The sequence below is a fragment of the Culicoides brevitarsis genome, chromosome 1 (genome assembly GCF_036172545.1).
Source record: "Culicoides brevitarsis isolate CSIRO-B50_1 chromosome 1, AGI_CSIRO_Cbre_v1, whole genome shotgun sequence".
NCBI classification, from domain to species: domain Eukaryota; kingdom Metazoa; phylum Arthropoda; class Insecta; order Diptera; family Ceratopogonidae; genus Culicoides; species Culicoides brevitarsis.
In genome coordinates this window covers 30423166-30449732 of record NC_087085.1, presented here as the reverse complement: position 1 = coordinate 30449732, position 26567 = coordinate 30423166, and the positions used below count along the sequence as shown (strand labels likewise).

The following is a 26567-nucleotide window of genomic DNA, read 5'->3' as shown; positions in this document are numbered from 1 at the left end:
CGAGTTGATATCACATGCTTCGTCGTTATTTTTAACGGATTCAAGTAAATTATTGGTGATCTTTAGACGGGAATTTTTTGATTTTTATGAATTAAATCTTTTTAAAAAATAATTAATTTTTGAAATTTAAGGGATTTTTATACTTTTTGTGGTAAAATTTTAATTTTTATGAGAGAAAAAAGTGGTAAAATATAGGTTTGAAAAATACGATTTTGGCCGTTATTGATCAAGTAACATGAAGTTTAACAACGAATTGGTGAGAATCGTTGAGTTTTTTGATGAAGTTTAAGTATTTATGTAAGAGATTCGTTAATCGTGGTGAGTTTTTGTTTGAAATTAAGGAATTAAAAATTTTTATTTTATTTTTTTTAATTTTTCAAAGGCATTTACTAAATATTTACTTAAAATAATAATTTTTATTTAAATATTTATTTAATCTAAATTTTTATAATTTTTGTTTTTTATTTAAAAAAAATATTTAAAGAACAAAAGATGATTTAATAAAAAATAAAATTAAAAAAAGTTAAGTTGATTAAAAATTTGAGAAAAAATAATTTTTAAAAATTATAATATAGGAAGAAAAAAGTTTTTTTCTAAATTATTATTTTTAATTAATAAACTTATATATTAAAATTTTTTTTTAAATATTTCATTTTTTTAATTTTTTTAGAAAAATATTTGATCAATATTTTATTTTTACATAAAATTTTATATTTAATTAAAATATTTTACCAAATTTTCGACTACAAATCATTCAAATTTTGTGGAATAAAAATTTCAAATTATTTTTTAGAACTCAAAATTCAATAATTTTTCCTAATTTATTTAAATAAAATTTTATTTCAAGAAAAACTAATTTAATTTAAAAATTAAAATTAATTAATTACCAAATTTTTATTAACTTTCGTTTTTTTGATAATCAGAAAACCTTAAGAGCCAAATTTACCAGAATTTTTTTTTTTAGTTTTTAAAAATGTATTAATAGTCAAAATTTTTAGAAAATTTTTAATTTTGAATATTTTATTTAATAATTCAAGACGGTTTAAAAACTTAAAGAACCTCATAAAAAATATTTTTTATGACAATTTTTTATTTTTTTTTTAACTAAGTACACATACTTTCAATTTGATCTGTAATGGGATGAAATAATTAATTACCAGATTTAAGTAACTTACGTTTTTTTTTTGATAATCAAAAAATATTTGGAGCCAAACTTAATAAAAAAAAATTTGCAATTTTTAAAAATGTGTTTATAGTTAAAAAATTTAGAAAATTTTTACTTTTCAATTTTTCGGTAATTTAAAACAGTTAAAAAAATTAAAAACCTCATAAAAAATTATAATTAATTTTATAATGATTTAATTTTAAGAATAAATAAAATAATTATATCTTTTATTTTTAAAATTATTTTGAAGCCTTTCATAATTTAAAATTAAAAATAATTTAAATTTAAAAAAAATAATAAAATTCGTTTTAATTTTTCAAAAATATTCGAATTTTTTTCACATTTTTATGAATTTTTGAAATAAAAATTTTTTTTCTTTAATATTAGAACATTATTTATTTCCCATTCATTTAATTTTTTTTATTTTTCTTTTTATTTAAATTTATTTTATTTATTATTTTATTTTTTTTTAATTTTAATTTTATTTAATTTATTTTTTTTTAATTTTAATTAATTTTTTTTATTTTTGTGAACTACATCCAAATAATTGCTATTAAATTGATCTTTTTTCTTTAACTGACACAATTCTGTCCTTGACATTTCTTCATATCCTCAATCCACAGTTGATATTGCGCCCGAATCGACGGTATCTCCGTGTATCCAATATTCGTCATTTCATGCGGATCCTCCAACAAATTGTACGCTTCGACAAAATTTTCCGTATCCTTAAATTCGCAATACAAATAATCCGTGTGCTGTTCCTCGATGTGCCGAATGCAGCTGTACGTGTTGTTCCACGAGTCCTGACAATGACAACTTGCCGCCTTTTCGCATCCCATCAATCGATCGTGAGCAGTCCAGGGGCAATCTGGCGTAAAATCCGCGTCATTTTCCTCTCCCCAGTACTCGATGAGGAGTTTTGTGCGTTTTTTCACCGGATTTTTCGGATTTTTATTCAAACTTGCGGCGAACGAGACTCCGTCGAAGACATTTCCGGCACTTGGAGCATCGGAAAGCTCAAGAAGAGTCGGCGCAATATCGAGCAAAGCCACGAGATCGTTCGAAACTGCCTTTTTGGGGACATTTGGACCACGCACGAGCAACGGAACGCGGATATCTGTCTCATAAGGTTGTCTTTTGTCCCATGCTTGACCATGTTGACCGAGATGATAACCATTATCGCTCGTGTAAAAAACGTAAGTATCCTTCAAAAATCCTTTTTCATCGAGCGACTTGACAACTCCTTCGACCAAATCGTCAACAGAAAGCAAAGTTTGCCATCGTTTCCTGTAAATTTCGTCAATTTTCTCAATTGTGTCGTTCGAAAGTTCCGTCGGGGGCATCGTCAGTAACCAATGTTTATCCTCACTCTGCTTGTTGAAGTTCTCAGTTCGCGGAGCTTTTTCATCCGGGAACCGATCCAAGTATTTATCGGCAGCAATAAATGGCGCATGAGCTGCCGGCGGTGCAATTATCATCATAAAAGGTCCATTTTCGGTCGAATTTGTTTGATCGTCGATGAAACTCAAAGCGCGTTGCAGCAAAACGTCTGTCAAATATTCCCGCTTGTACTTTTTCACTACTCCATTTTCGTTCAACTTGTAATCGTAATACTTGGAATTGCCATCGAGACCGAAAAATGCATCGTAACCCGCGGGAACAGGAGATTTCGCGGTGAATTCGTTCAAATATTTGCCGGCATAGAAGTTGCGATACCCGTTTGCCTTGAGTAAAGTTGGAAAAGTGGCAAAAGACTCCAATTGGCGCCAAAATTCGCCGTAACAACCTCCATGGGCGGAATTATTTGTCGTTCGATGGTTGTGGGCGAAGGCTCCAGTGAGGAAAGATGCTCTCGAGGGACAACAAATCGGTGAGGATGTGAACTACGAAGAAAATTTTTATTAGAAAAAGTTTAAAATTAGGAACATTTCGTTTGAAAAAAATGTTTCACATTATTTTGGACCTCGAAATATATATGATATAAAATTTTAATTAAATTTAAATAAAATATTTGAGAAATTTCAAATTGTCTGTTAAAATTTTGAAAATTTAAAAAAAAAATATTAAAAATTTTTCAGTATTTCCCAAATTTTTTAGTATTAAAAAAAATTTGACAAATTAATTCAGAAAGGTAATTCAGAAGGAAAACTGAAAATTATTTCGATTTTTCTTTTTTTTTTAGAATTTTTCAAATATTTTGACAAAAAAAAATAATTTAATTTTTTTTTAATTTTTAAAAAATTTTTAATCATAAATCTTTAAAAAATTTTTTTCAAATTGTGAATCATAATTTTTTTAAATATTTTAATTAAAAAACATTAAATTTTTTTTTTTAATTTTTAAAAATTTTTTAATCATAAATCTTTAAAATTTTTTTTTTTCAAATTGTGAATCATAATTTTTTTAAATATTTTAATTAAAAACATTAAAATTTTTTTTTTAATTTTTAAAAAAATTTTTATCATAAATCTTTAAATTTTTTTTTAAATTTTTCATCATAATTGTTTTTAAATATTTTAATTAGAAAACATTAAAAAATAAAAAAATATTTATGCTTTTAAAAAAAATTATTTTTAATTTTTCTCAGAACTAAGAAATTTTCAATTATTTTTAACAAATAAAAATTTCAGATGATTTTATCAAATTTTTTAAAAAATATTTTTTGAAAAAATTATAAATATTTTAGTATTTTTATTCCTATTCTAAGAAAATTAAATAAAAATGAGTTTAAAAAAATTATTAAAAAAATCATTTAAAATTTTTCTAATCAAAAATATTTAAAAAATTTTGAAAATATTAAAAAATCAAAATTATCAATTTTTTAACGCCTTCTTAACAAAGTTTGTCACAAAAGTTATGATTAATTTTTTTTTTAAATTAAAAAAATTTTAATTATTCCAAAATTTTTAAAGTTTTTGACCAAAAAAAAATTTAAATTATTTTATACTGAATTATGAAAATTATTAAACTCTAAATTTTTAACAAATTTACAAAATTTAACATTTCAGCCAAAAATCGATTAGTTCACTGCCAATAAAAAATTTTTCATTTTTTCAGAATGCGAAACTTTTTCCATTATTTCACTTGCTTCAAATAAAAAATCGCAAATTTACCGCATTAGTAAATGTAATTCCTTGTTTCGCAATCAACTTTTGGGTCTTTTTCATGGGTGTCATGCCATTCAGAACGATATCCTGGTCATCGGTCATAATAATGACAAAATTCGGCTTCGACCTTGAACTCTCAACGCCCATGCAAAGCATTGCAACTACGAGAATTGATAACACTTTTATCATTTTTAATTTATTTTTTCAGATTTTTTTTTCTATTTTTATTCAATTTGTCTTTATTTTCAGTTTTTTTGGATTATTTTATGGCTTTTTTAACATTGAAACTGCACTTAATCGCTATGAAACTTTTTTTTCAGGCGGATACGGGAAACTTTTTAGGCGTGCGACGGCATAAGCTCCAAACCAACACACTCTTGGGCAATCTTGACTCCGACGAGGAACATCGCGGTCGACTTGATGAGACCCCTGCAAGACGAAAAATGACATAAATCCAATCAAAACATGGAAAAAAATGAAGCGTGTTACCATTTGAACTCGTGATTGTAGAGATTTGATAAGGATTGGAAAATTCCCGGTTTGCTGCCCGACATCTTCGATGATTAGATAAGTGGTTTTTGCGGTTGAAACGAGTTATCACACGATAATTTGATGAAAATTTGCGATTTTCGGTGAGATTTTGACAATCCTCAGATGAAATTTTATTTGACAGTGACGGACCGGAGACCTACAAATCACGAAAATGACGTTTCTTGTCTGAAATTTGTGTTTTTCGTACTTGACAAGTTCATCCGTTGACTCTTAAACGCAAGAAAAACAAAAGCGCTTACGAAATTCGCATCAAAAATGATGAAAAATAATTTTTTACGACGAAAATTGTAAACATTGCACCACAAAAAGAGACAATCAGCACGAAATTCGATAAGAATTCACGTAAAATCCAAAGTTCCTTCCATCAAAAAAGCTTTTTTCGATGAATTTATCACGTTTTCTGAGCCTGACAAGCGCAAATTGTCGCCAAATCACGTCCAGCAGTTATCAACTTTCGCAAAATTCATCTCTGAACCGCCGTTTATCGACAAATCTCAATGTCGTTCGTCGTTTCACGGAAAAAGTAGCCCGGAATTGTTGGAAATGTGAAGCTACCGGCGTCGAAAACAGCGTCATGTGCGGGAAATGTGGCGCTCTGACGTCTCCTGACACATCCAGAAGCTACTTCAGTCTTTTAAATGTCTCAGAATCGTTCGATGTGAACAGTTCCAAGTTAACGGAGAACTTTCGGCAGCTCCAAAGTGTCGTTCATCCCGATAAATTCAGTAACAAGTAAGAAAAATTTTAATTTTTTAAAAGATTTTTTTATGACTTTCGTTGATTTTAGGTCAGAAATGGAACAAAAACACGCGATGGATTGGAGCTCATTGCTGAATAAAGCTTACTCAACACTTTCGACGCCCTTTAAAAGAGCCGAATACATGCTCTCGATCAAAAATGTTACAATTCCTGAAAGAAATGAGACATTAGATCCGGAATTTTTGATGGAAATGATGGAAAGAAATGAAGAAATTGCCGAATTTGAGACGAGAAAAGAGTTTGACGAATATCTGGAGAAGCTAAAAACGGAGCTGGATGATTTATATAAGGGTTTCGCGAAGTTGCTGGAACAAAATGAGACCGAAAATGCCCTTAAAGCCTTAATTAGGATCAGATACGTGAATAATTTGGAGAAAAAAATTAAGGAAAAGTTGTATGAGTTGAAAGATTAGCGAAGATTTTTACGTGTGTGATATTTATTTTTATTAAAATAAAATTATTAATTAATTAATTTTAGGCAAGTTTAATTTTTAAAAATATTTCACATTTTTTTAGAGCCAAAAATATTTTTTAGGAAAAAAAATTAAGAGTTTTAAAAAAAACACTTTAACAATTTTCAGTCAATTTTAATATTTTTAATATTTTTTTTTAATTTTTTTTTATATATATTTTTTTTAATATTTTTTTTACATATTTTTTTTTATATATTTTTTTTTATTTTGCGATTTTGGTCAAAAAATAAAAGAAAAATTATAAATTAAATTTAAAAAAAAAATAAATTTTGAGAAATTTCATCTTAAATTAATTTTTATAAAATTTTTCTTTTTAAAATTAAAAAACAAAAATAATAAAAATTAATTTAATATTAATAAAAAATAATTTAATTAATTTACAATTTTTTTTTATTTTTTAAATTTTTTATTTAAAGAATTTTTATTTTAAAAAATCTGACAATTTTTATTTCGGAATTTTTTTTTTATTTTTTTTTTCCTTATTTCAAAACAGATATTCAGAAATTATTAAACTTTATAAAAATTTATTTTTTTTTTAAATTACTTAAATTGACGCAAAAGTCGTTAAACTTTACTCAACAAATTTTTTTAAAGTTTTAAAAAAAATTATGGTGTTTTAAAAAAAAAAAATTTTAACACTTTTTGACTTAAAAAAATTAATTAGGTATCATTAAAAATTATTCCCAACTAGAATTTTCAAAAAATTCTGGTTTAATAAAATGTGAAATATTTTCTAAAAAAAATCACTTGCCTTAGGATGAATTTATAAACATAAATGATCCCTGGTATGATATTTTCTTACTGGTATCGTTAAAATTTTCCACTATTTTTCGTTAAAATTAATCACAAACTAATTCTTGCGGAGTGTGAGTCGAGTTCAAAAGCAGTTAAAAGCTAAAAAATACCATTTCGAAGGTACTTTCTTAAATTCGATGCTCCAACTTGTTCACCAAGTCTGTCGTTTTGGCGATAACTTCCCCAATAAACGGTCGTTCCTGTATATTTTGACTGAGCATCGATTCAATGAGTGATTTCAAGCCCTGACTATACGGCGCATTATTCACGAAATTCACGTTGCCCGACATCACAGCCAGCGCCACGCTATCGCCGCGTTCGTAGGCCGCATCATAGGGCGACTTGAAGTAACACAAGGCATACAAGCAACATCCCAAACTAAAAATATCCGTTCGTTCGTCAATTGTGCAATGCGAATTCACACAAAACAGCTCTGGGGGTCGATATGTGATCGTGCATCGTTCCTCAGCCAAATCCTGAAGTCGTTGAGCTGCTGCTTGACTTCGTACTTCGACGCGAGCCTCAGATGCGGATCCCAAGTCGATTATTATTGGTTCCATGGTGTCACTCAGACAAATATTCGCAGTCTTGAGATCTCGATGTGCCAGGGGGGCGGGGGAGGCTTCATGAAATGCTCGTAGCCCTTCGCAAATCCCGAGAAAAATTTGGAGAATTTGACCTTCGGACATGTAATTATTCGTTTTGGAACGAACCAACAAGTGATCTGCAAGCGTCCCATTTCGGAAATATGGCAAAACTATGTCTAACTTTGAAACCGTATTCAGAACGATATCGGCACAACCCCTGAGCTCGTAGTCCACGACATCAATCACATTTTTGTGCTGCACAATTTTGCTAATCTCAATTTCGCGTTTTGCGATGCTTTCGTCCTCGCGCGAGTGGCAGGAAACGCGTTTCAGGGCGAATTTTCGTTTTGTCGAAGCATTTTCGATCAAGTCTATCACACTAAAACCCCCTTCAGCAAGTCTCTGGATGACGACGTATCTAAAAAGGTAAATAATTTTCTTATCAGTAAGGACAGATTTTTATTTTTTTTTAAGAGAGAGACTGAGATGAAAGAGAAAATTTTTCATACCTTTTGCCATTGACCGTGATTTTTTCCTTAATGCACCAACATCCCATTTTCATAATTAACGATAGTCCGTAAGCGTTCATTTTTTGTAACAGCTACAAGCCACTTAGATAACAAATTAACAAAATTACATCAAGGTTAAAACGAAGAGACAATGCGATAAATTTCTAACTAATAAAAAATATTGGAATAAATTTTGTATTTTTTTCGTGTCTTGTTATGAGGCGAAATTTTGCAATAGTGACACACATGAGAAAGTGAAAATGGGACTGTTCATATAAAATTTATTCTAACTAATGAAAATTTTGATGGTATCCTTATTCTTTGAATGTTTTTTTAATTTATCTCTATTTTTTTTTTAAATTTAATTTAATTATTTAATTTAGTTCTCAATTTTACAAAAATCTATTTTGCTTAAAGTTTAGTCACTATTCATTTATGATGAAAACTTATATGATAGGTAAAATATCTAAATACCTACTATTAAAAAAATTAATGATAATTTATAGATTTATTTCTATTCATTTAGCTAACAATTAAACAGGCAACATAAGCATTTTAGCAAGACCAAGACACGGGGCTCCAAAAACATCATGGTTATGACAAATTGAAAAAGAGACGGACAGATTACAGAATTTGATGACGGCAAAGAAAAAAACAAAGAGAAGAGCTCTGAAGAACACTGCGATCCTGACAAGCACAGCTAACCTTAAAACGATGAAAATGTTAGAAACTAAGAACTAATTTGAGGAAAAAGAATAAGAACAAAATTTATTGCATTATTTTTTTAAAATGAAAAAATTAGAATCAAATGTTAGCCAAAACGTTGAAATAATGGATAAAGTACTTTCGAAAACATTTGGTGATTATTCGCAAAATGATCCTAAATTTAGCCTAATTTCAAGGAATAGACAATGTCTTCCCATTGCAACGGTAATGTGAGGGTTATTAAAATTTTTGGATTTTGAAAAAGTAACCCCACAATTAATAAATATTGTTATAGACACGGGAGATAGTCTCTATCGAAACTACCGTCACGGCATCACTAATCGCCTAACCGAATATTTTGATCAGGTAGATTTGTTAAATGCCTTACGCAATGATGCTGTCATGCTTGAGTCAACTAATATTAGTTTTCGCTTAAAAGCATTATATACCTTGGACCGCATTAGTCAAGGAAAATTATCGGAATTAAAATCAAAACTTGAAATTTTTTCAATGCAGAAAATAATGAAGGTGTTTTAATCTTTTCATCGAGATCATTCTGCATATTCAAGAAAGTATTTTTGGGCATTTTGACTCGCATGGACCTCGAGCTACTTTTTTTACTTTTTCTTCATTGGAAGATTTGGTTAATTACATTTCGGTCAAGGGAAATCAAAAAGATGATTTTTTACTTGAAAATATACAAATTTGTATGGATAAAGTAAATATAAATCAGTTTCGAATTTTTGTTGAATGTTTGTTTAATCAAAACAAAAATGTTCAAGTAGATCAAAATGCAAAAAAAATTGAGCCTTGCAGAAGATCTTCAATAATGTCAAACATTTCTATGACTGAAGAGTTTTTTAGCAATAAAAAATAACAGTTCTCTTTATATAGTTTTAAGAAGCATTTGATGCCTTTCAACTATTTGAGCAGACGATAAGTCCTGGCATCAACTATTTTAAGAATTTAAATAACTAGTTTAAACCAACGTCTTAAGAAAAAATTTCCTGAGTTAAATATGAACACCAAGGGCGGATCCAAAAGGGGGCAATTACACCCCCTTTGCAAGTTTAAAAAACTCTAAAAATCACAAAAATGACACAAAATTTAACAAAAATAGGTGATATTATATAGATTTACTCTGGATCCGCCCTTGATGAACACAAAAATTTCTTTTAAAATTTTTATTTCTAATAAATTCGGTTTCAAATGCTGCAGAATTTTACTAAAAAAAAAGAAATTTTAAAGAAAAAAATTATTCTCACCCTCAATTTTTTTGAATCACTAACGGAGTCATCATTTATGAACATTCCCATTATATCATGTGTCACTATTACAAAAATTTGCCTCCTGTTGGCTACGTGTATTATTTACATTTTTCTGTAAAAAGAAAATTATGTGTAATTTAGTGATAAAATAAGATGGATGTTGAAAAAGTAAATGTAGAAAACCTAAATCTAAGGAAAATCCAGGGGAAACTCTTGCAATGGGAGACCAAATTAGCTCCTTTGACGTCAGAACAGACAGATTTACTCTATGCAATTAATCAAGTTGGAGTAAATGAAAATGTAAAATTAATTTTTCCTCAAATTTTACCACTTTTTAACTCTAAATTTTTATTTTAGGACTCTGACGACACTCCAAGAGTTCCTGAATCGTCCAAATTCTCCCCCGAAGTTGACGCCTATTCGCAGATTGTGGAAAACCACCGCAGCATAGACTCCTTGCAAGAGTTCCTGGAGCTCTATAATCTCGCCGAAATGGAAATGGAGAACTTGGAGGATCAACTTTACCTGGATTATTATTCACAATTGAAGGAACGCACCAAAGAATGTGATAATTTGCTCGCTGAAACGGACATTTGTCTCGATACGCTGGCAAAACTGACGTCAGAGTATAATTTTGTGTCAAATAAAACGTCCGCCCTTCATACCGCTAGCGAAAAGTTGCTCGAAGATCAACACAAGCTGAACGGATTGGCGAACGAGATAAAGAAACGATTGAATTACTACACGAGAGTTGAGAATATTCATCAACGCCTACAGAATCCGACATTTTCCGTTGCTGGAGATACGTTTGTTGATATTTTGAACAGTGTTGACGAGTCGTTGGAGTACATTAGAGTTCATGTAAGCGATTTTTGATCAAATTTAATCTAAAAAAAATAATTTATTTTTTTTTAAATTTTAGCCTAAATTCAAAGAAAGCCTCACATATAATCTAAAATTCAAACAATGCCTGTCCAAGGCAATTCAAATGATGAAAACTTACGTTTTTCAAGCCTTAACCACAGCAACAGAGCAAGTTCTCTCCCCGAAACTCAGATCCGAACTAGCTATTGACGATAATTCGCCGGATATCGTTTTTGCGTTGTATTACGGGAAATTTCAAGCATCTGGAATCAAGGTGAAAAGAATAACGGCCTTGATTGAGGAGCGGATCAACAGTTGCATCGACTATCAAGTGCTTTTGTCCGAAATTCATCAGTTTTATTTGTCTCAAAGGGCGCAGGTAATTTTTTTTTGCGGTTTCTCAAATGACTTTTGACTGAACTTTAATTGTTTTCTTTTAGATTATGAGTCCTGGAGTCGATAGTGCTATAAAAAATTTAACTGTAAAACATAAAGGTGATCATTGTGCTTTAGTTAGGTCTTCATGTGCATTTTTAGTTCATGTCTGTAATGACGAACAGCGGTTATTCTATCAATTTTTCACGATTCCAAGTGAGCAACTGGTGTAAGTATTAAATTTTTCTGAAATTTTTACAGATAAAGTATTTAAATTTTTAAGAGTTTTTAAAAATTAAATTAATTATTTAAATAAGAAGTTAAAAAAGTATCTTAAAAAATCATATCAATAATACTTAAAAACTTTTTAAAAATTTTTGCATTTATTTTTAATTTTTTTTTTTCTGAAATTTTCAAAGAGAAAATTAAATTAATTTTGAAAAAATTTAAAAAGTTGAAAAAATAAAAAATTGAAGAAATATTAAGTTAATTTTATAATTTAACAAAAATTTTTAAAAAGAAAATAAATTAATTTTCAAAAAATTTTAAGAGTAAAAGAAAAAAATAAATTAAATTTAAATAATTTTTGAAAGAACAAAAAATTAAATGAAAAAATATTAAATAGATATAATTTTTAAAAAAATCGAGAAATCTAAAAAAAGGTAAAATTAAAAAAAAATCATAAACTCATGAGAAAAATTTAATTTTTTAAAGAGAAAATTTAATTAATTTTCCAAAATTTTTAACTCTTTAAATTATTTAAAAAAATTATTTAGGCCGTTCCAAATTTTTTCCGATGTTTTTGTCCCAAAACTTTTTTTCATAATGGGGGGGGCAAAATAATAATAAAAATAATAAAAAATAATAAAAATTATTAAAAAAAACATGAAATAACTTTATAGTTGAAAAGGGATTTTAAATTAAATTTTTCTGGGATTTTAAAAAATCAATTTAAATTATTTTCAAATAGAAGTTTCAAAAAATTTAAGAAACTTAGAATAAATGTTTGAAAAATGTTGAATTTCGATTATTTTTTTAAAATTCAATTTTTTTTTTAAATTTTCAAAAAATTAAAAATTTTTAAAATTAAAAAAAAATAAAATTTTTTATAAAAAAATTTTTAATTTTTAAAAAATATTTAGTTAATTTTATAATTTAAAAAGATTTTATATTCAATTTTTGTAAAATTTTTAGAGAAAAAATTAAATTTTAAAATTTGAAAAAAATTAAATTTTAAAAATTAAAAAAAAATCTTTAAAAATAAGATTATGTCAAATTTATTTAATAAAATTGAAAAAAAAAATAATAAAAAAAAACTTCTAAAGAATCAGAATTAAAATATAAAAAAAATTAAATTAAAAATAAAACAAATTCAGAGTACATCGAAAATTTTTAAACATAAAAAGTTACAAAAAAAAATATATAAATATAATTAAATTTTTTAAAATATTAAAAAATTGAACTTAAAAAAAAATAATTTTTAAAAAATTGTAATTGCAGGACATATTTGGAAGGAATATGCACGATCCTGTATGACACATTGCGTCCTTGCATCATCCACATAAATCACCTCGAAACCTTGGCGGAAATTTGCAGCATTCTCCGCATCGAAATGATCGAAGAGCACGTCCAAAATGACCCCGAATCTCTCGAGGCTTTCGGCAAAATCGTCAATCAACTGCTGCAAGATGTGCAAGAACGTCTAGTCTTCCGTGCCCATCTCTACCTGCAATCCGACATCCTAAACTACAATCCATCGCCCGGCGATTTGGCATATCCGGAAAAACTCGAGATGATGGAAAGCATTGCGCTGTCGCTGCAAGAAAACCAACTCCGACGATCCGATTCCCGAAGTTCGCTCGTATCGCAAGCATCCATCGTTTCGCATGACATTGCCGATAGTGCGAGTGTCGCTGCCGCCGAGCAACAATATAAATCACGAACTGGCAACTCGCCTGCCGACCTTCACGGAATGTGGTATCCGCCGGTGCGACGAACTCTCGTTTGCCTGTCGCGACTTTATCGGTGCATTGATCGTCCCGTGTTCCAAGGATTGTCACAGGAAGCCTTATCGCATTGCATTCACAGTGTTTCGGCGGCAGCGCAACAAATTGCCACGAAAAAGACGCCAATTGACGGGGAGCTGTTCGAAATTAAGCATTTGCTGATTTTGAGAGAACAAATTGCGCCGTTTCGCGTCGATTTTACCGTCAAGGAGACGAGTTTGGATTTTAGTAAAGTTAAAACGGCGGCATTTGAACTGATTCAGAAGCGTGGAAGGTTGTTCTCGATGGGTTCAAGTAATTCGTTGTTGGAGTTTTTGTTGGAAGGAACGCCGCAAGTGAAGGAACAGATGGTGGATTCGAGGAAAGATGTCGATCGGCAGTTGAAACATGTTTGTGAGGTGTTCATTAAAAATGTCACAAAAATGCTCGTGGGTCCTATAATTAATTTTACGGAGAATGTAAGTTATTTTTAACATTTTTTTAAATTTCAGGTCCCTTTACTTTTTTTATTTTTTATTTCTTTAAAAAAATTTAAAAAAAATAAAAAATTTTGATAGAAAATAAAAAAATATTATTTTTGAATATTTTTTTTTTAAATATTTAAAAAATTTTCACAAAAATCGTTAATTTTCTGTTCAAAAATATTTCTCACAAAATTCAATTTAAAATTAATTTTTTAAAGGCTCCAAATAAAAAAAAATAATTAATAAATTAAAAAACAAAATTTAATAGAAGTAAATTTAAAAAAAAATTTTTTTGTTATTTTTTTTTTGTTTTATGAATAAGTATATTTTTACCGCATTTCGAAGAAAAAATGCGGTATTAAACTCGACTTGTCGTGTGTGTGTGTGTTCCGGTGTGCCCCAAAATTTTTGTAAGTAATTCTTAGTTATTTGAGTACCCTAAGGGTCTTTGGGCATAAAAAAATGAAATTGAAAAAAAATTTATTTGACATGGATTTGATTTGAAAACTAAATCAAGGCAAAAAACTGTGTCAAAAACTGTGTCAAAGCCATTTTTGTCAAATCTTGCTCCAAATGGATAAAAAATTGTCAGAGAGCTCTAATTTATCATTTTTAATCATTTATTAACTCAAAACTGCTAAAAAATTGAAACCGAAAAAAAAATTTTCATTTGACATAGTTTTGATTTGAAAACTAAATCAAGGCAAAAAACTGTGTCAAAAACTATGTCAAAAACTGTGTCAAACCCATTTTTGTCAAATCTTGCTCCAAATGGATAAAAATTTGTCAGAGAGCTCTAATTTATCATTTTAATCATTTTTTAACTCAAAACTGCTAAAAAATTGAAACTGAAAAAAAAATTTTCCTTTGACATAGTTTTGATTTGAAAACTAAATCAAGGCAAAAAACTGTGTCAAAAACTATGTCAAAAACTGTGTCAAAGCCATTTTTGTCAAATCTTGCTCCAAATGGATAAAAATTTGTCAGAGAGCTCTAATTTATCATTTTTAATCATTTTATAACTCAAAACTGCCAAAAAATTGAAACTGAAAAAAAATTTTTTCTTTGACATAGTTTTGATTTGAAAACTAAATCAAGGCAAAAAACTGTGTCAAAAACTGTGTCAAAGCCATTTTTGTCAAATCTTGCTCCAAATGGATAAAAATTTGTCAGAGAGCTCTAATTTATCATTTTAAATCATTTTTTAACTCAAAACTACCAAAAAATTGAAACTGAAAAAAAATTTTTTCTTTGACATAGTTTTGATTTGAAAACTAAATCAAGGCAAAAAACTGTGTGTCAAAGCCATTTTTGTCAAATCTTGCTCCAAATGGATAAAAATTTGTCAGAGAGCTCTAATTTATCATTTTAAATCATTTTTTAACTCAAAACTGCCAAAAAATTGAAACTGAAAAAAAATTTTTTCTTTGACATAGTTTTGATTTGAAAACTAAATCAAGGCAAAAAACTGTGTCAAAAACTGTGTCAAAGCCATTTTTGTCAAATCTTGCTCCAAATGGATAAAAATTTGTCAGAGAGCTCTAATTTATCATTTTAAATCATTTTTTAACTCAAAACTGCCAAAAAATTGAAACTGAAAAAAAATTTTTTCTTTGACATAGTTTTGATTTGAAAACTAAATCAAGGCAAAAAACTGTGTCAAAAACTATGTCAAAAACTGTGTCAAAGCCATTTTTGTCAAATCTTGCTCCAAATGGATAAAAATTTGTCAGAGAGCTCTAATTTATCATTTTAAATCATTTTATAACTCAAAACTGCTAAAAAATTGAAACTGAAAAAAAAATTTTTCTTTGACATAGTTTTGATTTGAAAACTAAATCAAGGCAAAAAACTGTGTCAAAAACTGTGTCAAAGCCATTTTTGTCAAATCTTGCTCCAAATGGATAAAAATTTGTCAGAGAGCTCTAATTTATCATTTTTTAACTCAAAACTGCTAAAAAATTGAAACTGAAAAAAAAATTTTCCTTTGACATAGTTTTGATTTGAAAACTAAATCAAGGCAAAAAACTGTGTCAAAAACTATGTCAAAAACTGTGTCAAAGCCATTTTTGTCAAATCTTGCTCCAAATGGATAAAAATTTGTCAGAGAGCTCTAATTTATCATTTTTAATCATTTTATAACTCAAAACTGCTAAAAAATTGAAACTGAAAAAAAAATTTTCCTTTGACATAGTTTTGATTTGAAAACTAAATCAAGGCAAAAAACTGTCAAAAACTGTGTCAAAGCCATTTTTGTCAAATCTTGCTCCAAATGGATAAAAATTTGTCAGAGAGCTCTAATTTATCATTTTAAATCATTTTATAACTCAAAACTGCTAAAAAATTGAAACTGAAAAAAAAATTTTTCTTTGACATAGTTTTGATTTGAAAACTAAATCAAGGCAAAAAACTGTGTCAAAAACTGTGTCAAAGCCATTTTTGTCAAATCTTGCTCCAAATGGATAAAAATTTGTCAGAGAGCTCTAATTTATCATTTTTTAACTCAAAACTGCTAAAAAATTGAAACTGAAAAAAAAATTTTCCTTTGACATAGTTTTGATTTGAAAACTAAATCAAGGCAAAAAACTGTGTCAAAAACTATGTCAAAAACTGTGTCAAAGCCATTTTTGTCAAATCTTGCTCCAAATGGATAAAAATTTGTCAGAGAGCTCTAATTTATCATTTTTAATCATTTATTAACTCAAAACTGCTAAAAAATTGAAACCGAAAAAAAAATTTTCATTTGACATAGTTTTGATTTGAAAACTAAATCAAGGCAAAAAACTGTGTCAAAAACTGTGTCAAAGCCATTTTTGTCAAATCTTGCTCCAAATGGATAAAAATTTGTCAGAGAGCTCTAATTTATCATTTTTAATCATTTTATAACTCAAAACTGCTAAAAAATTGAAACTGAAAAAAAAATTTTCATTTGACATAGTTTTGATTTGAAAACTAAATCAAGGCAAAAAACTGTGTCAAAAACTATGTCAAAAACTGTGTCAAAGCCATTTTTGTCAAATCTTGCTCCCAATGGATAAAAATTTGTCAGAGAGCTCTAATTTATCATTTTTAATCATTTTATAACTCAAAACTGCCAAAAAATTTAAACTGAAAAAAAAATTTTTCTTTGACATAGTTTTGATTTGAAAACTAAATCAAGGCAAAAAACTATGTCAAAAACTGTGTCAAAGCCATTTTTGTCAAATCTTGCTCCAAATGGATAAAAATTTGTCAGAGAGCTCTAATTTATCATTTTTAATCATTTTATAACTCAAAACTGCCAAAAAATTGAAACTGAAAAAATTTTTTTTCTTTGACATAGTTTTGATTTGAAAACTAAATCAAGGCAAAAAACTGTGTCAAAAACTGTGTCAAAGCCATTTTTGTCAAATCTTGCTCCAAATGGATAAAAATTTGTCAGAGAGCTCTAATTTATCATTTTAAATCATTTTTTAACTCAAAACTGCCAAAAAATTGAAACTGAAAAAAAATTTTTTCTTTGACATAGTTTTGATTTGAAAACTAAATCAAGGCAAAAAACTGTGTCAAAAACTGTGTCAAAGCCATTTTTGTCAAATCTTGCTCCAAATGGATAAAAATTTGTCAGAGAGCTCTAATTTATCATTTTAAATCATTTTTTAACTCAAAACTACCAAAAAATTGAAACTGAAAAAAAATTTTTTCTTTGACATAGTTTTGATTTGAAAACTAAATCAAGGCAAAAAACTGTGTCAAAAACTGTGTCAAAGCCATTTTTGTCAAATCTTGCTCCAAATGGATAAAAATTTGTCAGAGAGCTCTAATTTATCATTTTAAATCATTTTTTAACTCAAAACTGCCAAAAAATTGAAACTGAAAAAAAATTTTTTCTTTGACATAGTTTTGATTTGAAAACTAAATCAAGGCAAAAAACTGTGTCAAAAACTGTGTCAAAGCCATTTTTGTCAAATCTTGCTCCAAATGGATAAAAATTTGTCAGAGAGCTCTAATTTATCATTTTAAATCATTTTTTAACTCAAAACTGCTAAAAAATTGAAACTGAAAAAAAATTTTTTCTTTGACATAGTTTTGATTTGAAAACTAAATCAAGGCAAAAAACTGTGTCAAAAACTATGTCAAAAACTGTGTCAAAGCCATTTTTGTCAAATCTTGCTCCAAATGGATAAAAATTTGTCAGAGAGCTCTAATTTATCATTTTAAATCATTTTATAACTCAAAACTGCTAAAAAATTGAAACTGAAAAAAAAATTTTTCTTTGACATAGTTTTGATTTGAAAACTAAATCAAGGCAAAAAACTGTGTCAAAGCCATTTTTGTCAAATCTTGCTCCAAATGGATAAAAATTTGTCAGAGAGCTCTAATTTATCATTTTAAATCATTTTATAACTCAAAACTGCTAAAAAATTGAAACTGAAAAAAAAATTTTTCTTTGACATAGTTTTGATTTGAAAACTAAATCAAGGCAAAAAACTGTGTCAAAAACTGTGTCAAAGCCATTTTTGTCAAATCTTGCTCCAAATGGATAAAAATTTGTCAGAGAGCTCTAATTTATCATTTTTAATCATTTTTTAACTCAAAACTGCTAAAAAATTGAAACTGAAAAAAAAATTTTTCTTTGACATAGTTTTGATTTGAAAACTAAATCAAGGCAAAAAACTGTGTCAAAAACTATGTCAAAAACTGTGTCAAAGCCATTTTTGTCAAATCTTGCTCCAAATGGATAAAAATTTGTCAGAGAGCTCTAATTTATCATTTTATAACTCAAAACTGCTAAAAAATTGAAACTGAAAAAAAAATTTTTCTTTGACATAGTTTTGATTTGAAAACTAAATCAAGGCAAAAAACTGTGTCAAAAACTGTGTCAAAGCCATTTTTGTCAAATCTTGCTCCAAATGGATAAAAATTTGTCAGAGAGCTCTAATTTATCATTTTTAATCATTTTATAACTCAAAACTGCTAAAAAATTGAAACTGAAAAAAAAATTTTTCTTTGACATAGTTTTGATTTGAAAACTAAATCAAGGCAAAAAACTGTGTCAAAAACTGTGTCAAAGCCATTTTTTGTCAAATCTTGCTCCAAATGGATAAAAATTTGTCAGAGAGCTCTAATTTATCATTTTAAATCATTTTTTAACTCAAAACTGCCAAAAAATTGAAACTGAAAAAAAATTTTTTCTTTGACATAGTTTTGATTTGAAAACTAAATCAAGGCAAAAAACTGTGTCAAAAACTGTGTCAAAGCCATTTTTGTCAAATCTTGCTCCAAATGGATAAAAATTTGTCAGAGAGCTCTAATTTATCATTTTAAATCATTTTTTAACTCAAAACTGCCAAAAAATTGAAACTGAAAAAAAATTTTTTCTTTGACATAGTTTTGATTTGAAAACTAAATCAAGGCAAAAAACTGTGTCAAAAACTGTGTCAAAGCCATTTTTGTCAAATCTTGCTCCAAATGGATAAAAATTTGTCAGAGAGCTCTAATTTATCATTTTTAATCATTTTATAACTCAAAACTGCTAAAAAATTGAAACTGAAAAAAAAATTTTTCTTTGACATAGTTTTGATTTGAAAACTAAATCAAGGCAAAAAACTGTGTCAAAAACTGTGTCAAAGCCATTTTTGTCAAATCTTGCTCCAAATGGATAAAAATTTGTCAGAGAGCTCTAATTTATCATTTTTAATCATTTTATAACTCAAAACTGCTAAAAAATTGAAACTGAAAAAAAAATTTTTCTTTGACATAGTTTTGATTTGAAAACTAAATCAAGGCAAAAAACTGTGTCAAAAACTGTGTCAAAGCCATTTTTGTCAAATCTTGCTCCAAATGGATAAAAATTTGTCAGAGAGCTCTAATTTATCATTTTTAATCATTTTTTAACTCAAAACTGCTAAAAAATTGAAACTGAAAAAAAATTTTTTCTTTGACATAGTTTTGATTTGAAAACTAAATCAAGGCAAAAAACTGTGTCAAAAACTGTGTCAAAGCCATTTTTGTCAAATCTTGCTCCAAATGGATAAAAATTTGTCAGAGAGCTCTAATTTATCATTTTTAATCATTTTTTAACTCAAAACTGCTAAAAAATTGAAACTGAAAAAAAATTTTTTCTTTGACATAGTTTTGATTTGAAAACTAAATCAAGGCAAAAAACTGTGTCAAAAACTGTGTCAAAGCCATTTTTGTCAAATCTTGCTCCAAATGGATAAAAATTTGTCAGAGAGCTCTAATTTATCATTTTTAATCATTTTATAACTCAAAACTGCTAAAAAATTGAAACTGAAAAAAAAATTTTTCTTTGACATAGTTTTGATTTGAAAACTAAATCAAGGCAAAAAACTGTGTCAAAAACTGTGTCAAAGCCATTTTTGTCAAATCTTGCTCCAAATGGATAAAAATTTGTCAGAGAGCTCTAATTTATCATTTTTAATCGTTTTGTAACTCAAAACTGCTAAAAAATTGAAACTGAAAAAAAAATTTTTCTTTGACATAGTTTTGATTTGAAAACTAAATCAAGGCAAAAAACTGTGTCAAAAACTGTGTCAAAGCCATTTTTGTCAAATCTTGCTCCAAATGGATAAAAATTTGTCAGAGAGCTCTAATTTATCATTTTAAATCATTTTTTAACTCAAAACTGCCAAAAAATTGAAACTGAAAAAAAATTTTTTCTTTGACATAGTTTTGATTTGAAAACTAAATCAAGGCAAAAAACTGTGTCAAAAACTGTGTCAAAGCCATTTTTGTCAAATCTTGCTCCAAATGGATAAAAATTTGTCAGAGAGCTCTAATTTATCATTTTAAATCATTTTTTAACTCAAAACTGCCAAAAAATTGAAACTGAAAAAAAATTTTTTCTTTGACATAGTTTTGATTTGAAAACTAAATCAAGGCAAAAAACTGTGTCAAAAACTGTGTCAAAGCCATTTTTGTCAAATCTTGCTCCAAATGGATAAAAATTTGTCAGAGAGCTCTAATTTATCATTTTTAATCATTTTTTAACTCAAAACTGCTAAAAAATTGAAACTGAAAAAAAAATTTTTCTTTGACATAGTTTTGATTTGAAAAACTAAATCAAGGCAAAAAACTGTGTCAAAAACTGTGTCAAAGCCATTTTTGTCAAATCTTGCTCCAAATGGATAAAAATTTGTCAGAGAGCTCTAATTTATCATTTTAAATCATTTTATAACTCAAACTGCTAAAAAATTGAAACTGAAAAAAATTTTTTTCTTTGACATAGTTTTGATTTGAAAACTAAATCAAGGCAAAAAACTGTGTCAAAAACTGTGTCAAAGCCATTTTTGTCAAATCTTGCTCCAAATGGATAAAAATTTGTCAGAGAGCTCTAATTTATCATTTTAAATCATTTTTTAACTCAAAACTGCCAAAAAATTGAAACTGAAAAAAAATTTTTTCTTTGACATAGTTTTGATTTGAAAACTAAATCAAGGCAAAAAAACTGTGTCAAAAACTGTGTCAAAGCAATTTTTGTCAAATCTTGCTCCAAATGCATAAAAATTTGTCAGAGAGCTCTAATTTATCATTTTTAATCATTTTTTAACTCAAAACTGCTAAAAAATTGAAACTGAAAAAAAAATTTTTTCTTTGACATAGTTTTGATTTGAAAACTAAATAAAGAGCAAAAAAACTGTGTCAAAAACTGTGTCAAAGCAATTTTTGTCAAATCTTGCTCCAAATGGATAAAAATTTGTCAGAGAGCTCTAATTTATCATTTTTTAACTCAAAACTGCTAAAAAATTGAAACTGAAAAAAAATTTTTTCTTTGACATAGTTTTGATTTGAAAACTAAATCAAGACAAAAAACTGTGTCAAAAACTATGTCAAAAACTGTGTCAAAGCCATTTTTGTCAAATCTTGCTCCAAATGGATAAAAATTTGTCAGAGAGCTCTAATTTATCATTTTTAATCATTTTATAACTCAAAACTGCTAAAAAATTGAAACTGAAAAAAAAAATTTCCTTTGACATAGTTTTGATTTGAAAACTAAATCAAGGCAAAAAACTGTGTCAAAAACTGTGTCAAAGCCATTTTTTTTAATTTTTAACAATAACAATTTATTTTTAACAATTTTAATTTTGAAAATAAAAATAGAAAAAAAATTTAAAATAAATATTTAAGGTATTTCTGAAGAAAAAAAAATTCTTAAAATATTCTTAATTTTTTTCAGGCTCAGCAGCTTTTAAAATCAAACACCCCGACAACTCCCAACCAACAACAACCGACAAAAGCGAATTACGTTCTTCGTCAAACCACGTGGGCAGCCCCTCAACAAATCAGCTCAATCATCCAAGAGTCACAACGAAACATCAAATCGAAATTAGTTGGCATCCAGCGTTCCATGCAACTTTACCTTGCGAATAAAGACACAGAATTTATTTTATTTAGACCGATTAGAGTAAGTCACGTGACCATTTTTTGAACTCAAAACCTTAATTTTTAAATTTTTTTTAAATTTTTTTAGAATAACATAATTAACGCATTTGTCAAATTAGAACAACTTCTCGTCACAAATTGCTACAACAAGGACGACTTAACGATCTGTGGATGTCCCTCCGCCGACCAAGTTTCAGTTTTGCTCTCGAATGCGAGTCTCATGGCTGACAGTCAACAACAAATGGCACATCGGAAAGTCAGTACTTCGAGCACGGAACCGCCTCAACGTAAAATTTCCGTGGAAAAAAAGTCAGTTAGCTTCGATCAGTCTTCAATTGTTGCCGAAACACCGCACGATCGATCGAATTCGAGTCAAATTAGTGAAAGAGACGAGGTTTTCGAGGAAAATAAAGCTGAAAACTCGCCGGAAGAGTCCGTGGTGTGAATAAAAAAAATTGTTAAAAATATTTTTATGCTAATATATTGCGAAAAAATTAAGAAAACTACTTTGGTCCGTTAATGAATTTATGTTTGAACTGCTGCAAGGCGGGTTCAGAGATAACTACGTGCATCAAAATGTGCTCGGCACTCTTTGGATCTGCTGTCGCTTCGGTAACTGCGGTATTTTTGTACAACCAGGCATATTCCTCGCCGCCACAACGCACTTTAATGATCATTTTTCGTCGTTCGGTCGTCATTAAAACGGCATTTTCGAGAGTTTTTAACAAATCGCTGATCCCGACTTGCGTTTTTGACGAAACAATTGCCATATCTTCGAATTGCTGCAAGTCTCCCGTGAATAAATCCACTTTATTTCCCACATTTATGATCGGCGGCAACTTAATTCCTTCGGGATTGTCCGAAATTTGGCGCAAAAGTTGGTGCAACGTCGTTTCCACGTGTTTTTTCTGCTGTTCGTAATTTTCGTGGGCGATATCTTGCACGTGCAAAATCACGTCGGCAAGTATGGCGTCTTCCAAGGTTGCCACAAAACATTCTATCAGCTCCGTGGGAATGTCAGACATGAATCCGACGGTATCCATAAAGATGACATTCAGTTTGCATGGCAAAAGGCCTGCGTGGGAGGTTACGTCGAGTGTGGCGAAAAGTTGGTCCTTTGGTTGCATTGATGATTCGTTCGTTAAGGTTTTGATGAGGGAAGTCTTGCCGGCATTTGTGTAACCGACAACGGCGATAATGGGGAAATTTTTGTTGAGACGTTTGCGACGCAGGAGATTTCGTTGGCTGCGAATTCGTGTGAGCTCGTCTTTGATGCGGCGTTCACGTTGTTTGAGCATCTCCTTTTGGGCGTCGGTGTAGATGAATTGACCTTTGGTGAAGGCGTCGGGACTGTCGCGCATTTGGGACCAAATGTAGGGAATTTCAGCCATTGCTACCTGTTGAGAAAAAAAATAAGTTTTTTTTAATAATTTTTTTTGATTTTTTGAGCAAAAGTGACAAAAAAAATTTTAAATTGCTTAAAATTCGATTTTAATGAAATTTTTGACACCTGTCAAATTTTTTTTCTGTCGGGCTACGTCGAATTTTAATTTCTCAAAAAGCAAAGTGATCAAAGTTTCTAGTTTTTTTTTATTTAAAAAATTGATTTTGTGATTTTTGTTCCTCATTTGCAGAAAAATTACATAAAATTAAGAATTTTTCCAATTTATTTGACATAAGCTTAATTTTTTTCATGATTCAATGGATTTTGTGGAGATTTTTCAGGTTTTCGATGTAAAAAATTTTTGAAATTAATTAAAAACTCTCAAATTTCAAACATTTCAATAAATTTGATAAATTTTAAATAAATTATCCAATTATCTTCGAATTTATTATTTTTAGAAAATTTTTATTGAAATTTTTTACGTTTTTCAAATTTTTATTTTTAAAATTTTTTTAATAATATTCAAAAAATTAAACTCAAAACATAAGTTTGACATTTAAAATTATGACAGGTGTCAAATTTTTCTCAATTTCGTTTAAAAAAAAAATATCAGATTTTACATTTTTGACAGTAAAAACTTGACAGGTGTCAAAATTTTTGTTGAAATTACAAATTTTCAAACATTTTATGGAAAAATTTTAAATTTCATCAAAAATTTTGACATCTGTCACTTTTATCAACTGTCAAAAAAAAAGTTTTTGTGAAAAATAAGAAAAACCAAAAAATTTTTGATATTGAAAAAATGTCAAATTTTATATAACTTTTGATGAAATTTCGATTTTCGAACTTTTTGAACAAAAAAAAATTTCTAAAAATTTAGATTTCATCAAAAGTTTTTTTTAAATGTGACATTTTTCATCTTAAATTTTCTTGTCAAAATTTATTTTTGAACTTTTTAAATGATTTTTTCGTAAAGAAAATTACTCACTTGCAATTTGGATTCGGCACTAATGGCATGCAATCGTAAAATTTGAATGACAACTGAGTACCTATCGAGTACTGGCACTCCAAACTTCCCTTCCAGACTCGTTTTTTGTTGTCTCGTTAACATCCCTTTACTCACAAAGACAGCAGAAATTTTTTTATCCGAATTCCTTGAATTTCTAACGATCGCCTTAAGTTCCTTTAATTGTCCTGGACCAAAAACTTCCCTTTTATCCATCGATTCCAGACCAATTTTTACACTTTCGGCGACACTCCATTGCGGAATCGACCTTACGAGAGCTTCTGCCTCCGCTAATTTGTGTTCTGGCTTCGTTTGGCTCTTGCGAGGACCCCATTTAATGTATGGCTGTACGACCAAAACTTGTTGCTCGATTTGCCGATTGGAAACGTGAAGCGCGTTACTTGCGAGACTTTCGTATTCCAAGTCATTCAAAGTTTCGATGATGTTTTCTGTTTCTTCTTGGTCTTCATTTTCCTCAGAATTTGTGGATTTTTTGCCAATTTCTTGAAATTCTTGCTTTTTTCTGCCTCGATGTTGACCACGATTGAGCGACGTTGCTCCAAAATGTTTGTGACGCTCGAAATTTATACTAAAACTTGTTGTCCTGAGACAATTTCTTAATCCTAATTTTACTAAATTTAACGAACTACGACGAAAAACGGTCGAAATCATTTTTCTATTCTGGTTTTTTCTCCGAATCAACCCAAGCTATTTGGCAATCGAGCGTTCGATCGGCAGTAACTTTGTACGTTCCAGCAGACGCAATCACAGCTGACACCAAAACTCCGAGCTTTGATGGATTGTAAGGCAAATATCGTGCGAAAATCTTCTGCGAAAAGTGCAAACCGGGAAATACGAGAGAAAATGTTGCCAAGCCGGTGAGGTAAGCGCGTGACATGCACTCAAAATACGAACCGAATCCGGGATGTTTGTCTTTTTGCTCCTCCTTCAATTCGTTAATGTTGGTTAACATGTTTTTAACAGTAATTCACGATAATTTTTGGATATTTTCAGTTCAGTGAAACTGAAAATGAGACGTAAACAAAAACAGCTGATGAGGTTAAGGCTGTTACAATTATCAAAAATGTTTTAGATTTAACGATTTTTTTCATTGAATCTCTTAACTTTTTTATCAAAAATTTCGAAAATTAAAAATAAAAATATTTCTACAAAAAAAGTTAAATCTGAAGTGTGGAAAAATTGAATTAAAATTTGAAAAATAAAAATTTGAATTTTGACCACGTGATTTAATTTTTTTTATCTTACTTTCAATTTAAAAGATGCCTTATAGTTCGTTTTTTGTATATTGTTAAAAAAAACTAAAGGATAGCTAAAAATTATTTTTTTAAGGATATATTATCTGAATTTGTTGAGTAACAAATCGTGCAAACCTTTAAAGGACTGAGTATTAAATTTGATAAACTATTTCTTCTTTTTTTGTCATTCCAGTGACACAAAGTCGGTTGAGGAGCATATTCTTATATACCTTAAAGAGCAAATGACTTTATACTCATTAGCAAGGGCTTTTATGCTGGCGAAGATTTGGGCCTGTGGAGTCAAAAAATAATATGCTTGTATCCTGTCTTGACATCGCAGACTTAAATTCTCGGCGAAATCCATTGATATCATTATCAGCATTTCAAAGACTTTATAGCGCCTTCGCGGCATCACTTACTACCACAGATGGTAGAAAATGTTTCTCTGTATCTATGAATTTTTTTATTCCAATAATTATGGAATTCATCCCGAATTCATAGTCCGCTTGGTTTTCAGTTTTGCAAAATTGTAAGCCAATCGAAACATTTTATTAAATATCAGTGTCACATTTTCACGAATTTTGCAGACGCAGACATTATGTAAACCTTTGCTGTCAGGAGTATGCACTCTGAGGGTCTGAGCGAAATAAGTTTAGTTAATCCGATTTTTATATGCATGTACATATTGGGAAAGAGTTCAAGAAACATGTTATGCAATTCTGTTAAAGAATTCAAAGAAGTTTTTCTCGATCCTGCCATCATCTTTTATGTGCATCCTTCAGAATTGTTCAATAAAACCAGAAAAATGACATATTTACATAATTTTTATAAAACCTTAATTTAACCTTCTTACAATTTTGTGAAAAATTTAATGAAATCTAAAATAGTTTTGAAAAGAAGAAAATTT

At 28.7% G+C, this 26567-nt stretch overlaps 6 protein-coding genes across 6 annotated transcripts; 2 read left to right on the top strand and 4 right to left on the bottom strand.

Moving 5' to 3' along the window:
- Positions 1-1696: 1696 nt before the first annotated feature.
- LOC134838459 (N-acetylglucosamine-6-sulfatase-like) lies at positions 1697-5009 on the bottom strand. Its single transcript, XM_063853992.1, has 3 exons — positions 4762-5009; positions 4279-4701; positions 1697-3048 (listed from the first exon to the last, which is right to left on the bottom strand). The coding sequence occupies exons 2-3, from the start codon at positions 4459-4461 to the stop codon at positions 1738-1740; spliced, it is 1494 nt and encodes a 497-aa protein (XP_063710062.1). The 5' UTR covers positions 4462-4701; positions 4762-5009; the 3' UTR covers positions 1697-1737.
- An 85-nt stretch (positions 5010-5094) lies between these two features.
- On the top strand, positions 5095-6154 carry LOC134838460 (iron-sulfur cluster co-chaperone protein HscB). The gene is made up of 2 exons (XM_063853993.1): positions 5095-5556; positions 5612-6154. Exons 1-2 carry the CDS (start codon positions 5207-5209, stop codon positions 5994-5996), a joined length of 735 nt encoding a protein of 244 aa, XP_063710063.1. The 5' UTR covers positions 5095-5206; the 3' UTR covers positions 5997-6154.
- A 522-nt stretch (positions 6155-6676) lies between these two features.
- Positions 6677-8158, bottom strand: LOC134836889 (serine/threonine-protein kinase 16). The gene is made up of 2 exons (XM_063852160.1): positions 7948-8158; positions 6677-7856 (listed from the first exon to the last, which is right to left on the bottom strand). The coding sequence occupies exons 1-2, from the start codon at positions 8025-8027 to the stop codon at positions 6980-6982; spliced, it is 957 nt and encodes a 318-aa protein (XP_063708230.1). The 5' UTR covers positions 8028-8158; the 3' UTR covers positions 6677-6979.
- A 1856-nt stretch (positions 8159-10014) lies between these two features.
- Positions 10015-22520, top strand: LOC134836764 (conserved oligomeric Golgi complex subunit 3). The gene is made up of 7 exons (XM_063851979.1): positions 10015-10220; positions 10278-10781; positions 10843-11163; positions 11225-11388; positions 12660-13623; positions 21809-22036; positions 22103-22520. Exons 1-7 carry the CDS (start codon positions 10074-10076, stop codon positions 22457-22459), a joined length of 2685 nt encoding a protein of 894 aa, XP_063708049.1. The 5' UTR covers positions 10015-10073; the 3' UTR covers positions 22460-22520.
- On the bottom strand, positions 22518-25174 carry LOC134836765 (putative GTP-binding protein 6). The gene is made up of 2 exons (XM_063851980.1): positions 24387-25174; positions 22518-23411 (listed from the first exon to the last, which is right to left on the bottom strand). The coding sequence occupies exons 1-2, from the start codon at positions 25074-25076 to the stop codon at positions 22518-22520; spliced, it is 1584 nt and encodes a 527-aa protein (XP_063708050.1). The 5' UTR covers positions 25077-25174.
- Positions 25081-25417, bottom strand: LOC134836767 (uncharacterized). Its single transcript, XM_063851981.1, has one exon. It carries the CDS (start codon positions 25375-25377, stop codon positions 25081-25083), a length of 297 nt encoding a protein of 98 aa, XP_063708051.1. The 5' UTR covers positions 25378-25417.
- Between the last annotated feature and the right edge of the window lie 1150 nt (positions 25418-26567).